This window comes from Plecotus auritus, assembly GCF_963455305.1.
Source record: "Plecotus auritus genome assembly, chromosome: 2".
Classification (NCBI taxonomy): domain Eukaryota; kingdom Metazoa; phylum Chordata; class Mammalia; order Chiroptera; family Vespertilionidae; genus Plecotus; species Plecotus auritus.
This window is the reverse complement of record NC_137771.1, coordinates 173,402,109-173,417,466: the sequence shown is the minus strand read 5'-3', so window position 1 is coordinate 173,417,466 and position 15,358 is coordinate 173,402,109. Positions and strand designations below refer to the sequence as shown.

Here is a 15,358-nt window from a genome sequence, read left to right as displayed (position 1 = left end):
CTAAATGGACTGATTAGGCATTGTTAGCAGTGAGATGGGAGTAGCAACAATGACCTGGATATTTTGAAAGAATACTTAATAACAATAATGAAAAAAGCTCTGATTATCATCACTGGAAAAACTTGTTAAATGTATAGTATCCTTCCATTTTAATTTGCATTTGTGATGAAAGGACGTTTCTGGGTGGTGTTCATCTTTCACTTTAGACTCACATTTTTTTTTTTTTTTATGTCAGCCTAATACTTAGGGTGTTAGGGTGTCACCATCATTCTCTAAGAATTAGGTCAGGTTTCTTGTAGATCTTGTCACATTGCCACTTGGAATTTAGCTGGAGGAAAGAAAGTAAGGCACAATTGCTGTTGTTTAGATGAACATCTTATTCAGGAGGGCTTATTGGAGTCAGTGAGGCAGAGTAGAATGTCCTCATTCTGTCTGGCACTTGTTTTGTTTTCATCCTCTGCTCTGAGGATCTTTCTTCCATCTTTCACTGTGCCATATCTTGGGCAGAAAAGGCAGATGATCATTAAAATTCCTCTAGCCCCAATTTCTGGCTGATGCCTAAAATTTCATCAAGGCCAAGAAATTAATTTGTTTATGTAAATTATGTTACCCAAGGTAGATCCTTGCTGGGAATTGGAGAGGTAGCACAAGCCAATATCTAAATATGAAATATCAAACATTCAGAACTTTTATATAATAGCTAGTTGCTAGAAACTCTCTGCAAAATGAGACAGTAATAACTTTTTTCCTGGGTCAAGGAGAAACCTGGTCGGGGTTTTAATAGTTGGGGACTCGGAGCAAATTTAAGGTGGTTGAGACTCTGAAAGAGGAAGGGAAAATGAATATTAAAGAAGGAAGAGGAAGGATATTTAAAAGATACAATACAGCCCTAGCTGGTTTGGCTCAGTGGATAGAGCGTCGGCCTGCGGACTCAAGGGTCCCGGGTTCGATTCCGGTCAAGGGCATGTACCTTGGTTGCGGGCACATACCCGGTAGGGAGTGTGCAGGAGGCAGCTGATTGATGTTTCTCTCTCATCGATGTTTCTAACTCTCTGTCCCTCTCCCTTCCTCTCTGTAAAATATCAATAAAATATATTAAAATAAAAAAGATACAATACACTTACACCACAATTTCCATAGATCCCTGGTGGAGTGGTGTCTGAAATCTACAGAGCATTTAGAGTTAAGAAATCCATGCATTGTTAAACCAGGAATTGGTGATAGCCAATTCTTTAAAAAAAGGCTCTTTCCCCTATCTGCACCAAAGATATACCTTTTACATTTCCTTGCATTGGTCATACCTCCGGGTGTCATAAGGGGTAGTGTTAAAGCTGTATAACTAACTTTCTCAGCCAAGTTATTCTAATCTTTTGCATACAGTCAGGATGTGGAATTAGTAGGTAATATACAGGCTTCATTGATCAAGGGGAATAATTTCCAAGGTCAGGTGATTAATTGTGGCCATTGTTCCACAGAGTCAATTTAGAGTTTCTACAGGAGCCTGTGTTAATGAAGCTTTGTTTTTGCCAGTTGCAGTTGGCTCTTCTTTGGGAAATATGTGCTATGGAATTGATCTTTTGCTGAGTATATCTGTGTTAACATCTCTGAAATACTGGTGACAGACTTTTTTCTCCCACAATGAGAAAAGATTCTTTTTCACTTTCTATGACCGGTTAAAAGAAGATGGATGCACAGAGTTCAGCCAAAGTCAACACAAGAAAGAGGAGGAAAGAGGCACCTGGACCCAATGGGGCAACAGAGGAAGATGGGATTACTTCCAAAATGCCACGCTGTGCAGTTGTAAGTAAGGAAGAGTTTCCTGTGTTGTACATTTAACCTGGCAGGGGGAAGGTAGAAAACTGATATAACATTACAAGTCTTCTTAAATAATGGAGACAATGAATAGTAGCTGTGGATAGTAAGTATTTTCACAGTTGTTGGAAATCTTATGCTTTCTTACTAGATTGTAACTCACAGCTCAGTTGTAAGAGCTTTACATAGGAATTGGAAAAAGAATGTTAGGAAAATTTGGAGGTTGTGTTGTATATTAGGCTAAAGATCAAATTCAAACTAATGAAATAGAGAAATCGGGTCTCCAGGCAGTGATCTGATCTTGGTATCATCTCATGGTGTTTAGTTTTCCGTGTCTTACTATCTTTTCTCCCATATCATTTAACCACTCTATTACTGCTTATATCTTAGATGAGAACTTTTTTTTTTTCTGTTCGTCAGATTTTTTATTCACTTGATTTTTAGATTCACTTGTTGATAGATATGTATTTGTTGTTCATAATTTTTATCTTTACCTTTTTCTTCTTCTTCCTCTTCTTAATACCTTTCAGCATTTCATATAATACTGGTTTGGTGGTGATGGATTCCTTTAGCTTTTTCTTATCTGTGAAGTTCTTTATCTGACCTTCAATTCTGAATGATAGCTTTGCTGGGTAGAGTAATCTTTTTTTAAAAAAATTTAATAAATTTTATTGTTCAGATTATTACAATTGTTTTTCCCCCCACAGCTACCCTCCACCCGGTTCCCACCCCACCCTCTGCCCTTACCCCCCCTCCACTGTCCTCAACCATAGGTGTATGATTTTTGTCCAGTCTCTTCCCATACTCCCCACAACCCTTTCCCCCTGAGAATTATCAATCCACTCCCATTCTATGCCCCTGATTCTATTATATTCACCAGTTTATTCTGTTCCTCAGATTTTTAATTTACTTGATTTTTAGATTCACTTGTTGATAGATATGTATTTGTTGTTCATAGTTTTTATCTTTACTTTTTTCTTCTTCTTCCTCTTCTTAAAGAATACCTTTCAGCATTTCATATAATACTGGTTTGGTGGTGATGAAATCCTTTAGCTTTTTCTTATCTGTGAAGCTCTTCATCTGACCTTGAATTCTGAGTGATAACTTTGCTGGGTAGAGTAATCTTGGTTGTAGGTTCTTGCTATTCATCACTTTGAATATTTCTTGCCACTCCCTTCTGGCCTGCATAGTTTCTGTTGAGAAATCAGCTGACGGTCATATGGGTACTCCCTTATGAGAGATAACTAACTGTTTTTCTCTTGCTGCTTTTAATATTCTCTCTTTGTCTTTTGCCCTTGGCATTTTAATTATGATGTGTCTTGGTGTGGTCCTCTTTGGATTCCTTTTGTTTGGGGTTCTCTGCGCTTCCTGGACTTATAAGTCTATTTCCTTCACCAAGTGGGGGAAGTTTTCAGTCATTATTTCTTCAAATAGGTTTTCAGTATCTTGCTCTTTCTCTTCTTCTGGCACCCCCATAATTCTGATGTTGGTACCCTTGAAGTTGTCCCAGAGGCTCCTTACACTATCTTCAAATTTTTGGATTCTTTTTTTTTTTTTGCTTTTCCGGTTGAGTGTTTTTTGCTTCTTTGTATTTCAAATCTTAGACTTGATTCTTGCATTCCTCTAGTCCGCTGTTGGGTCTTTGTATAATATTTTTTATTTCAGTCAGTGTATGTTTAATTCCTAGTTGGTCCTTTTTCATATCCTCGATAGTCTCGTTAAATTTATCGGCCTTTTCTGGAAAATTCTTGAAAAACCTTATAACCGTGGTTTTGAACTCTATATCCAGTCGTTTGTTTTCCTCCATTTCTTTTGTTTGTGATCTGTTTCTTTGTCTCCGCATTTTCGCTGCTTCCCTGAGTTGGTAGAGTGGCTTTGTGTGCTAGGTGTCCTATATGGCCCAGTGGGTTGGCCTCCCAGTTACCTGAGGTGGACAGTCTTGGTGCACCCTTTTGTGGACTGTGTGTACAGCCTTGTTGTAGTTAAGTCTTGATTGTTGTTGGTGTCATTGGGAGGAATTGACCTCCAGGCCAATTGGCTGTGAGGACCCGCTGTGTCTATAATGGAAGAACTGCTGTGCTGGAGACACGCTTATGGGGCAGGACTTGCTTCAGTGGGGCTTTGGTGCTCACTGAGTCTGCCTCTTGAATGTGTCACTTATGGATGTGAGGAGTTGAAATCTGGTGTCATCTCACACTGACCACTAGGTACACTGGCTTCTGGATCTCCAGTGGGGTGCAGGTCATCTACTGTCTGATGCTACCCAGCAGGAGCTACAGTGAGAACTACAATTTTCTCCTCTTTGCTTAGGATTTGGAGGTTTTGGAGCTGTCTGACCAGAGCTGCAGTTTGTTAGGTTTAGCTGCGATAGGGCAGGCCCTTTATATGCAAAAGCCGCTGTGTGGAGCTTGGGTGGGTTTGTAGATTGTGCGGGGCGGGGTCTCAGGGAGTCACTAGACTAGGGCGTGGCAAACAGCGATGGCTGCCAGTCAGCCGTCTCTGTGTTTCCGCGTTTCCAAGTCCCCGCGCCCCAGCGCAGTAAACAATGATTGCTGGGTGCACCTCTGCAAGAAAGTCACCCTCACTTTCCGACCCGATGGCAGACAGTCCAGTTTCTCCCCGTAGGAGTTTGGGTCCCCAGCGTCTCCCCAGAAACTGGAGTTCGGAGTAATCCGGAGCTTGTCTCCCTTCGGGTTGAAAAAAGCAGTGCACCTAGTCGCCCGGCGCCTGCCCGATTCGCGCGCCTCCGTACCTCAGCTTTTCAGCGCTTGTGCACGTCTCAATGCTCTTTTCTCTTTCCTTCTAGTTGTAGAACTTCCACTCAGCCAGCTTTCCCATGGTTCTGGGTGATAGATGTTTTGTCTTTTAGTTGTAGTTTTGAAGTTGTTCTGTGAGGCAACAGTTTAGGTGTTTACCTATGCCGCCATCTTGGTTTCTCTTTGGATGAGAACTTTTTTCTATTACTGTTTACCTTGTATTCCTTTATTTCTGGGACATTATCTTTGTATTTCTAATTGTTGCCAAGCCTTCAGTGAAATACCCTATTCCAAATTGCTCTTCCTGTCTCAGGTTTATATCCTTCCTAAGGCTTCCCCTCTAAAAACATGTTAAAGAACACACAAGTGAAGTTATTATTGTTGTTGTTATTATCATTATTTTAATCCTCACCTGAGGATATTTTTCCCATTGATCTTTAGAGTGTAAGGGAGAGAGTGGGAGAGACAGAGTAGAGAGAAACATCAATGTGAGAGAGAGACATCAATTGGTTGCCTCTTGCACGTACCCCAACTGGGGCTGGGAATCAAACCTGCAGCCCAGGTACATGCTTTTGACTGGGAATCGACCCTTGACTATTTGGTGCATAAGCTGACACTAACTACTGATCAACACTGGTCAGGGCTGAAGTTATTATTGATATACAATATTATGAAAACCATTATCCAAAATCCCAGTGACAGAATTTCATGTTTCTGTATTTTCTTTACCCATATTGACCATTAGCCAGTGATCAAACTTTAGTTTCCTTTGATTAGTTCTGGAACTTCATAGCCCAAAGGGAAAAGCGTTTCTACTTTGACACAGTTAACAATTGTTCCAAACCAATACTTGTATCTTGAGCAATAAAAGCAACTGGACTTCACAAATAGGAGGCATATGGTCCAGGCCTGGTATTGATGATATTAGTAGGGCAACTGTATTAGTTTCCTATTGTTGCTGTAGCAAGTTACCACAAATTTAATGGGCTGAAACAATACAGAAATATTATCTTACAGTTCTGGAGGTCAGAAAAGTGAAACGGGTCTCTGAGACCTAAAATCAAAGTTTGGCAGAGCTGGAGGTTTTAGCGGAGAATCTGTTTCCTTGCCTTTTCCGGCTCCTAGAGACTGTTAACATGCTCTGCTCATGGTGCCAGCCAGCAATTGCATCACTTTTTAAAAAAAATATATATAACCCTGGCCGGTTTGGCTTGTTGGATAGAGCGTCGGCCTGCGGACTGGGGGGTCCCGGGTTCAATTCCAGTCAAGGGCATGTACCTTGGTTGCAGGCACATCCCCAGTAGGGGGTGTGCAGGAGGCAGCTGATTGATGTTTCTCTCTCATCGATGTTTCTAACTCTATCTCTCTCCCTTCCTCTCTGTAAAATATCAATAAAATATATTTAAAAATATGTATTTTTTATTGCATACCGCAGCAAGTAAACTCAGAAAACGACTCAACAGTCAACAAAACAGGACATTAGTTTCTGAATGTTCCTTAGTTTAGATTAAGGAGATGTTGGTGGGCACCAATTCAGCAATCTCACTTGGAGTAGGAACAAATGATAACGAAGTATGTGGTACTCTCAGCCAATCACCATAGCCAGGAATAGAGCAAAGAAGGCCTGTCCTATTGGAATGGGCTCTGAGAAGACTTAAATTTCTTGGTCCTTAGAATCTGAAAAATCTCAGTATTTTAAATTACTTTGCTTCATATATTCATGTCACAAATCAGTTGAGTGACTTTTGTTACTTATTTCACATTCTTCTCTGGCTCACACTGGTCTACATGGGCTAATGTTTAAAGATTCACTCACCCAACTGGCTGGACTGATCCTAATGAGTAATATATGTTAAATAAACTTGTTTGTCATCTCCTTTGTATACTTGTACTTTCTGTTTGTGAACCTATTTCAACCCTGTAACAAAAGCAAACAAGATATAAATGTATGTATTTTTGTTAATCCTTACCAGAGGATATTTTCCCCCATTGATTTTTAGAGAGCATGGAAGGGAAAGAGGGAGGGAGGGAGGGAGAGAGAGAGAAACATCGATGTGAGTGAGACACATCTATTAGTTGCCTCCTGCAACTGGGGCTAGGGATCAAATCTGCAATCCAGGTACATGCCCTTGACTGGGAATTGAACCCTTGACCCTTTGGTGCATGGGCTGACACTCTAACCATTGAGCAACAAAAGGGTGATGTTTCCCTTTTTAAAATAAATACGTTTCTATTTATTTTATTTTATTTTTATTCATTTCAGAAAGGAAGGGAGAGAAAGAGAGAGAAACATCAATGTTGAGAAAAAATCATTGATAGGCTGCCTCCTGCATGCCCCCTACTAGGGATTGAGTCCGCAACCCAGGCATGTGCTCCAACGGGGAATCAAACTGTCCTGGATTATAGGTTGACGCTCAACCCCTGAGCCACACCAATTGGGCTTAAAGATATTTTTATTGATTTCAGAGAGGAAGGTAGAGGAGAGAGATAGAAACATCAGTGATGAGAGAGAATCACTGATTGGCTGCCTCCTGCATGCCTTCCACTTGGGATTGAGTCCACAACCTGGGCATGTGCCCTGACCAGGAGTTGAACCAGAACTTCTTGGTACCTAGGTCGACGCTCAACCACTGAACAATACTGGCTGGGCTGTTTTGCTTTTTTAATAACAGCTTAATTGAGATCATATAATCCACCAATTTAAACTGTATAATCAATGGTTTTTAGTATAGTCACAGAGTTGTGCAACCATTACCACAACCAATAAACATATACTGAGAACCTCTGTGTGCCATTTGCTAGAATTAGAGATACAAAGATGAAAGAGCCCTGGTTGGTTTGGATCAGTGGTTAGAGTGTCAGCCTGTGGACCTAAGGGTCTCAGGTTCAATTCCCAGTCAAGGGTATGTACCACAGTTGCAGAATCGATCCCTGGCTCTGGTTGGGGTGGGTGTGGGAAGCAACCAATCAGTGAGTCTCTCTCACATTGATGTTTCTCTCTCTCTCTCTCCTTCCCTTCCTCCCTTCTACTCTATCTAAAAAATCAATGGGAAAAATACCTCAGGTAAGGATTAAAAAAATAATAATATCCTGGCTGGTGTTGCTCAGTGGTTGAGCATTGACTCATGAACTAAGAGGAAACTGGTTTGATTCCAGTCAGGGCATGTGCCCAGGTTGTGGATTCGATCCCCAGTAGGGAGAATGTAGGAGGCAGCTGATCAATGATGTTTCTCTCTCATTGATACTTCTATCTCTCCCTCTCCCTTCCTCTTTCTCTAAATATCAATTTAAAATATATTTTTTAAATCCTGTCTAATAAAAGAGTAATATGCAAATTAACCATCACTTCCCAACAAAGATGGTGGTCCCCACAGCCAATAAGGAGGGAATATGCAAATTGATGCGACAAAGATGGTGGCGCCAGCTGGAGCCATGGAGCCGGCCGGAGCAGGCAGGAGGCTTGGCTTCCTTGGTCTCCCCAGCGATGAAGAAAGCCAAGCCAGCCAGAGAGCAGAAGGGAAGCTTGGCTTCCTTGGTCGCCCCAGCCGGCTCTGTGGCTGCTGCCCAGACAAAGCCATAGTGGCAGGGCTGAGGCAGAGGTGGTTAGGGGTGATCAGGCCAGAAGGGGAGGGCAGTTGGGCGTGATCAGGCCGGCAGTGGGGGAAGTTGGGGGCAAGCAGGCTGACGGGGGTGGGGGCTGGTTGGGGGCGAGCAGGCCAGCAAAGGGGGCAGTTGGGGGCGATCAGGTCAGCAGGGGGTGCAGTTGGGGGCAATCAGGCTGGCGGGGAGGGCAGTTGGGGGTGAGCAGGCTGGCAGGTGGGCAGTTGGGGGCAGTCAGGCCAGCAAGGGGAGGTAATTGGGAGTGAGAAGGCTGGTGGGGGGGTTTGGGGTCTAGCAGGCTGCCAGACAGAGTGGTTAGGGGCGATCAGGCAGGCAGGCAGGTGAGCAGTTAGGAGCCAGTGGTCCCAGATTGTGAGAGGGATGTCCACAGGGATCAGGCCTAAACCGGCAGTTGGACATCCCCCAAGGGGTCCCAGATTGGAGAGGGTGCAGGCCGGGCTGAGGGACCCCCCCCCCACCGTGCATGAATTTCGTGCACTGAGCCACTACTCTATATATATAAAAGCCTAAGCGACTGAACAACCGAATAACCAGTTGACTGGTCGCTATGACGCACACTGACCACCAGGGGGACAGATGCTTAATGCAGGAGCTGCCCCCTGGTGGTCAGTGCACTCCCACAGCCAACCTCCCATGGCCGGCAACCTCCCATGGTCCCTCCCCCTAGCCAGCCGGCCCCCATTGGCCCCAATGGGGACTGGATGAGATGGCCCTGATCGGCCCCGATCACTCCCGATCACCAGCCAGGCCGAGAGACCCCACCCATGCACGAATTCATGCACCGGGCCTCTAGTAATAATAATATTAACAACAACAACAACAACAACAACACAGAGATGAAAAGATGACTTCTGGGGCAATGCCTTCTCCAGTGCCAAGGATATCAAGATGATCCTGGACAGTGTGGGCAAAAACAAAACAGCATAGGGAATGTAGTTGATAATGTTGTAATCACTATGTATGTTGCCAGGTGGGTACTAGAAATATAGGGGGGAACACTTTGTAAAGTATATGATTATCTAACCACTATACTGTACACCTAAAACAAATGCAAAATAATATTGAATGCAAACTATAATTTAAAAAGAAAATTTAAAAATAAGAATATAGTAATTATCGATAGATATGTATTTATTGCCATTTTATTATTCATATTTTTAATTTTTCTTCTTCTTCCTAAAGAAGACCTATGAACATTTCTTGTGATACTGGTTGGCTGGTGATTAACTCATTTAGGTTTTTCTTGTCTGGGAACTGTATTTTCTGTCTTTTGGTGCTAAATGATAACTTTTCTAGGTAGAGTAATCTTGGTTGTAGGTCCTTGCTTTTCATCACTTTGAATCTTTTGTGCCAGTCCCTTCTGGCCTGCAGTTTCTGTTGAAAAATTAGCTATCAGACTTATGGGAGCTCCTTTGTAGGAAACTGTCTTTCACTTCCTGCTTTTAAGATTCTCTCTTTGTCTTTAATGTTTGCCATTTTAATTATGATATGTCTTGATGTGGGTCTCTTTGGATTAAACTTTTTTGAGACTCTCTGTGCTTCCTGGATTTTTGTCTTTTTCCTGCACCAGGTTAAGGAAGTTTTCAGTCATTCTTCTTTTAAAATGTATTTTTATTGATTTTAGAGAGGAAGGGAAGGGGAAGAGAGATAGAAACATGAATGATGAGAGAGAATAATTGATCGGCTGCTTCCTGCATGCCCCACACAGGGGATCAAGCCTGCAACCCAGGCATGAGTCAAACCATGACCTCCTGGTTCATAGGTTGATAATCACTGAGCCATACCATCTGGGCTCAGGAATTATTTCTTCAAATAGGTTCTCAATCCCTTGCTGTCTCTCTCTTCTCATTCTGGTACACCTATGATGCAGATGTTACATTTGATATTGCCCCAGAGGTCCCTTAAACTATCCTAATATTTTTGGATTCTTATTTCTTTTTGCTGCTCTGATTGGGTGTTTTCTGTACCTTGTCTTCCAAATTGCTGATTTGGTCCTCTGCTTCATCTAACCTGCTGTTGATTCTTTCTAGTGTAATCTTCATTTCAGTTATTGTATTCTTCATTTCTTACTGGCTTCTATGCTCTTTTTTTTTTTTTAAAAAAAATACATTTTTATTGATTTCAGAGAGGAAGAGGGAGGGGGAGAGATATAGAAACATCAATGGTGAGAGAGAATTGATTGGCTGCCTCCTGCATGCCTACTACTGGGGATTGAGCCCAAAACCCAGGCATGTGCCCTTGACCAGAATTGAACCCGGGACTCTTAAGTTTGCAGGCCAACACTCTATCCACTGAGCAAAATTAGGACTCTATGCTCTTTTTTATGTTTGCTGTCTCTTTAAGTTTTCATTGAGTTCATTCATTCTTCCCCTAAGTTCCTTGAGCCTTCTTATAACCCTTGTTTTGACCCCAGTTGCTGGCAGATTGCTTGCCTCCATTTCATTTAGTTCATATTCAGGGGATTTTTTTTATGTTCTTTAATTAGGAGCATGTTTCTTTCTCTTCCAATTTTGGCTGCCTCTCTGTAATTGTTTCTGTGTATTAGGTAGATCTGCTATGCCTCCCACTTTTGGTATGGTGGCCTTATGTATTAGGTGTCTTGTGGGTCTCAATGGTGCAATCTCCCTGATTACCTGAGCTAGATGTTCTAGGAATGTTCATTGTGTGTGTTATGTGAACCCTCCTGTTGTAATTGCTGTTGGCCCATCCATGGGTGGGGTGGACCCTCGGTCTTGCTGGCTATAAGGATTGACCCTGATCACAGTGTATGAGCTGCTGTGTGTGGGCCGACCCCATGAATTGGAATTCTACCCAGCAGGTTCTGGTGCCTGCCAATATCTTCCTTTGGGTGTACTGCTTGTGGAACTAATTGGGTTGTGCTATGATGTGGTGAGTCCTGTCACCAGATGTGTTGGTCCTAGGGTCTCTTGGGAAGGACTCTGATACAGGTCAATGTCAGGTGCTGCCTGTGGCCAGCCCTGGGTTATCTGTTTGGAGCTACAAAGTGATCCACAGTTTGTGGTTGCCTCTGCTGGGCCTGGGTGTGAGTGGGACAGCCCAGCTGTGTACCAAGTCACGTCAGAAAAAGGTCCAAGGCACCACGAGATCTGCTTCCACTTGTGGCTTCCTGTGAAGCTAAGTCACTGAAGTAGTCTTTGGTTGTTTGTGAGTTGAATGAAGTTGGTTCTCAGTGAGTCACAGGTAGGTGCAAATGGTGTTTACCAGGTTTATACAGATTCAAAATTGGCACCAGTACTAAGATTGAGGCCACTCAGCAAAAGTCTTAGGGTACATGAAGCCTAGCTGCCACTTACTGGGTGCCCACAGACCTTTGTGGTGATGTGGGGTCTTAGGGAGTCCTCAGGGTGAGGCCAGCAGAGTTCATCAGACCCAAATGGACCAAGATTTGGCTGTGTGAAGGGAGGGTTCTGCACAGGAATGGTAGTATGGGTTGGGCATGGGAGGGAAACATGGGCCCCACCATAGTGTCACAGAACTCAGTCTCTCCCTCCTCAGGAGACTTCTAAGAGAGTCTGCACCAAGGGCCCAAGCTGGCCACAGCCATCTGATTCTGCAGGGCCAGAGCTTGGCAGGGCAAGGTGACAGGGAGTTGGGAGGATGGAGTTAGTGCATTCCTCTCTAGGCTGATCCTGTATGGAGGGGAATGCTTGATCCAGGAAAGGTGGTGGTTGTGGGTGGTGTGGGAAAGGGACCCAATGCAGGGACCAAGGCAGTTGTCCCTCCAGCTTTCTTCCCAGAGCCACACAACCCAGTCTGTCCTCGTATGACTTCAGTCTGCTCTGATCTGCCCTCTCTCTGCAGGAGCCCAGAGTGAGTGGCTGTAAGTGAATGAGATTTTGTGTGCTTGCCCTTTGGGGCACCTGGGTTTCTAGAAGACTCCTGTCTTTCCCTGGCATACAGAATCCTTGCTTATTTTCACAGCCAGATGTTATGGGCTCCTCTTCTAGCTCTGGTGCTTTGGGCTGGAGGGAGCCCTGCGTAGAGTTGAGACCCCATGTTCTTTAAGGGTCTCAACCTTTGCAGCTGAGATATATGTTTCATGTCTCTGCCCTTCATTCCAGTCTTGATGTGGCTTCTGTAAATCATTGGTTGTAAGATTTCTATTCAGCTAGTCTTCAGTTGGTTATTTAGGTTGATTGTTCTATAATTTAGTTGTAATTCCAGTCTGGACCTGGGAGGAGGGGAGTGTACTATAAATTCCACCTACTCTGCCACCATCTTGGATCTAACAATTACTTTAAATGCACATGGATTAAAGACTCCAATTAAATGAGATAGGGTGGGTGAATGGATAAGGAAACAAGACCCTTACATATGCTGTCCACAAAAGACTCACTTCAGATCGAAAGACACACAGACTGAAAGTAAAGGGATGGAAACCAGTATTTTAGGAAAATGGAAAGGAAGGGGGAAAAACAAAAGATGGGGTAGCAATACTTATACCATATAAAATAGACTTCAAAACAAAGGCTATATAACAAGAGACAAAGAAGGACCCAGCCATTTCACTTCTGGGTATTTATCCAAAGAAACCCAAAACATTACATTGAAAAGACATATGCATTCATATGTTCATTGCAGCATTATTTATAATAGCCAAGATATGGAAGCAATTTGTTTTTTTATTTTATTTTTATTATTGATTTCGGAGAGGAATGGAAAGGGAGAGAGAGATAGAAACATCAATGATGAGAATCATTGATTGGCTGCCCCACACTAGGGATTAAGCCCACAACCCAGGCATGTGCCCTGACTGGGAATCGAACTGTGACCTCTTGGTTCATAGGTCACCGCTCAACCATTGAGCAATGCTGGCCAGGCTTGAAAGCAATTTGTATCCATAAATAGGTGAATGGATAAAGAAGAAGTGCTTCATATATACAATGGAATATTACTCAGCCATAAAGAGAATGAAATCTTGCCACTTGAAACAACATGGATGGACCTAGAGGATACTGTGATGAGTGAAGTAAGTCAGACAGAAAAAGACAAATGCCATATGATTTCACTTGTATGTAGAATCTAAAAAACCAAAATGATAGCTTTTCTAGGTAGAGACTCATATCTAGGGAATATTTTGATGGTTGACAAATGGGAAGGGATTAAGAAGCACAAATTGGTAGTTAAACGGAATAGTCATGGGCATGTAAAGTATAACATAAGGAATATAGTCAATAATATTGTAATGGCATCAAATGGGTACTAGTTTTATTGAAGTGATCACTTTGTAAGTTATATAAATGTCTAATCACTGGATCATACACCCGAAACTAATAGAATACTGTATATCAACTGTAATTGAAAAATAAAAAAATATTTAAATGTAAAGAAAAAGAATCCTTAAAAGTAGAAAGAGTATTGGAAAGGCAATATTAAATTCTAATCTTACATTATTTGAGTGATCTACATTTCCCTACTATTAAGGATACCAGAATATCTTCTTTTTCATTGGAATTTTGAGGAATAATGAGTTAATGTATGTGAACAAAATCAGGAAAAAGTCTCTATGGAAACAGTATTGCATCAGAAGATCATTTAGGATGATGATAATTATCCTCTATAATAAAACCCTAATATGCAAATCGATCGAATGGGGGAACAACTGGTCACTATGATGCGCACTGACCACCAGGGGGTAAACGCTCAAAGCAGGAGCTGTCCCCTGGTCAGTGCACTCCCACAGGGGGAGCGCCGCTCAGCCAGAAGCAGGGCTCAAAGCTGGTGAGCGCAGTGGCGGTGGTGGGAGCCTCTCCCGCCTCTGCAGCAGCGCTAAGGACCCCTTGGTGGGATGTCCGACTGCCGGCACGCGAACATCCCCCAAGGGGTCCCGGACTGCGAGAGGACACAGGCCGGGCTGAGAGAACGCCACCATCCCCTGCCCACCAGTGCACGAATGTCATGCACTGGGCCTCTAGTTAGTTATAATTTTATTACAATGGTATTAGTTATAATTTACATAGATTTGGAAACTTTATGTAGCATTTAGACACTAACTTCTTAGATAAATAGAATTTAATTTTGTTGGTGATTTCAGAATGGAGGAGAAAGTGAACTCACATTGTTGACGATGAACTAAATTTGTCGAGTGCCTATTCATATGCTATTTTATTTAAACCTCATAATAACCTTGAGGAGTTATTATGTCCTATTTTAAAGAAGATTAAATGAAAGCCTGAGAAGCTTGCTGTGATTTCATAGCTATTAAGCGATAGAGCTGGGATTTAGATCTAAGTTCTATACCTATTCTTTTCCTTGTATACTTCACAGTCAGATAGTCAAAAGACTTGAAAGCAATATTATTCTGTAGGATTCTCTCTTTTTCCCTCCCTCTGGGATTCGCTTGAGCAGTGGTTGCCAACCTTTTGGACCTCATGGACCAACAGTGGTCCGCGGACTACCAGTTGACGACCGCTGCTCTTGAGGTTAAAATGAAGAAGGTATGTTTTATAATACAGGTAGAAATACGTAGTCCTGCTTTTATAAACCTTAGCTTCTAGAGACTTTCTCTTATAGTTTGAGTCTTGGCTCTGAATTTTTTTTTTTTTTAAGGCAGAACTGAAGTACTGAGGTTGCTGAACTGAGGTCTAATACTTGGTGTAATTTCCACCACCAACACATGTACTATAGTTAATAGGAGTAATTTTTTCTATTTGTTTCATATATATTTACATTTTACATATAAAAATATATAAACAACTTTATATATATATAAAAGCCTAAGCAACTGGCCGACTGTCTGACCGGCCGACCATCCAGTAGCTATGACGTGCACTGACCACCAGGGGACCAACGCTCAATGCAGAGCAGAAACCACAGGCATGGAAACATGGAACAGACTGGTGAATCTCAGAAGGGAGGGGGGAGGGCGGAGGACGGGAAGAGATTAACCAAATATCTTATATGCATACTAGAGGTGCACCGGTGGGGTCCTTTGGCCTGGCTTGCAGGGATCGGGCTGAAACTGGCTCTTTGACATCCCCTGAGGGGTCCTGGATTGTGAGAGGTCACAGGCCAGGCCGAGGAACCCCACCGGTGCATTGTGCACTCGGCCTCTAGTTGATATATAATTCATATATTGTTATAATTTAATACAGTAGGTGCCAAAACCGGTTTGGCTCAGTGGATAGAGCGTCGGCCTGTGGACTGAG

General features: G+C 42.7%; 1 protein-coding gene across 5 annotated transcripts in view; it reads left to right on the top strand.

Moving 5' to 3' along the window:
- PCYT1A (phosphate cytidylyltransferase 1A, choline) overlaps positions 1-15,358 on the top strand; it is a 57,782-nt gene that overhangs the window by 21,561 nt on the left and 20,863 nt on the right. For 3 of the 5 annotated variants that reach the window (XM_080652606.1, XM_080652607.1, XM_080652608.1), the window contains one exon: positions 1,681-1,800. In XM_080652606.1, coding sequence (XP_080508732.1) covers positions 1,684-1,800 — 117 coding nt within the window. In that variant the 5' untranslated portion in view covers positions 1,681-1,683. Of the gene's footprint in view, positions 1-1,680; positions 1,801-13,094; positions 13,180-15,358 lie in introns of those variants that run through there. The other 2 variants (XM_080652609.1, XM_080652610.1) reach the window with 2 other exon arrangements.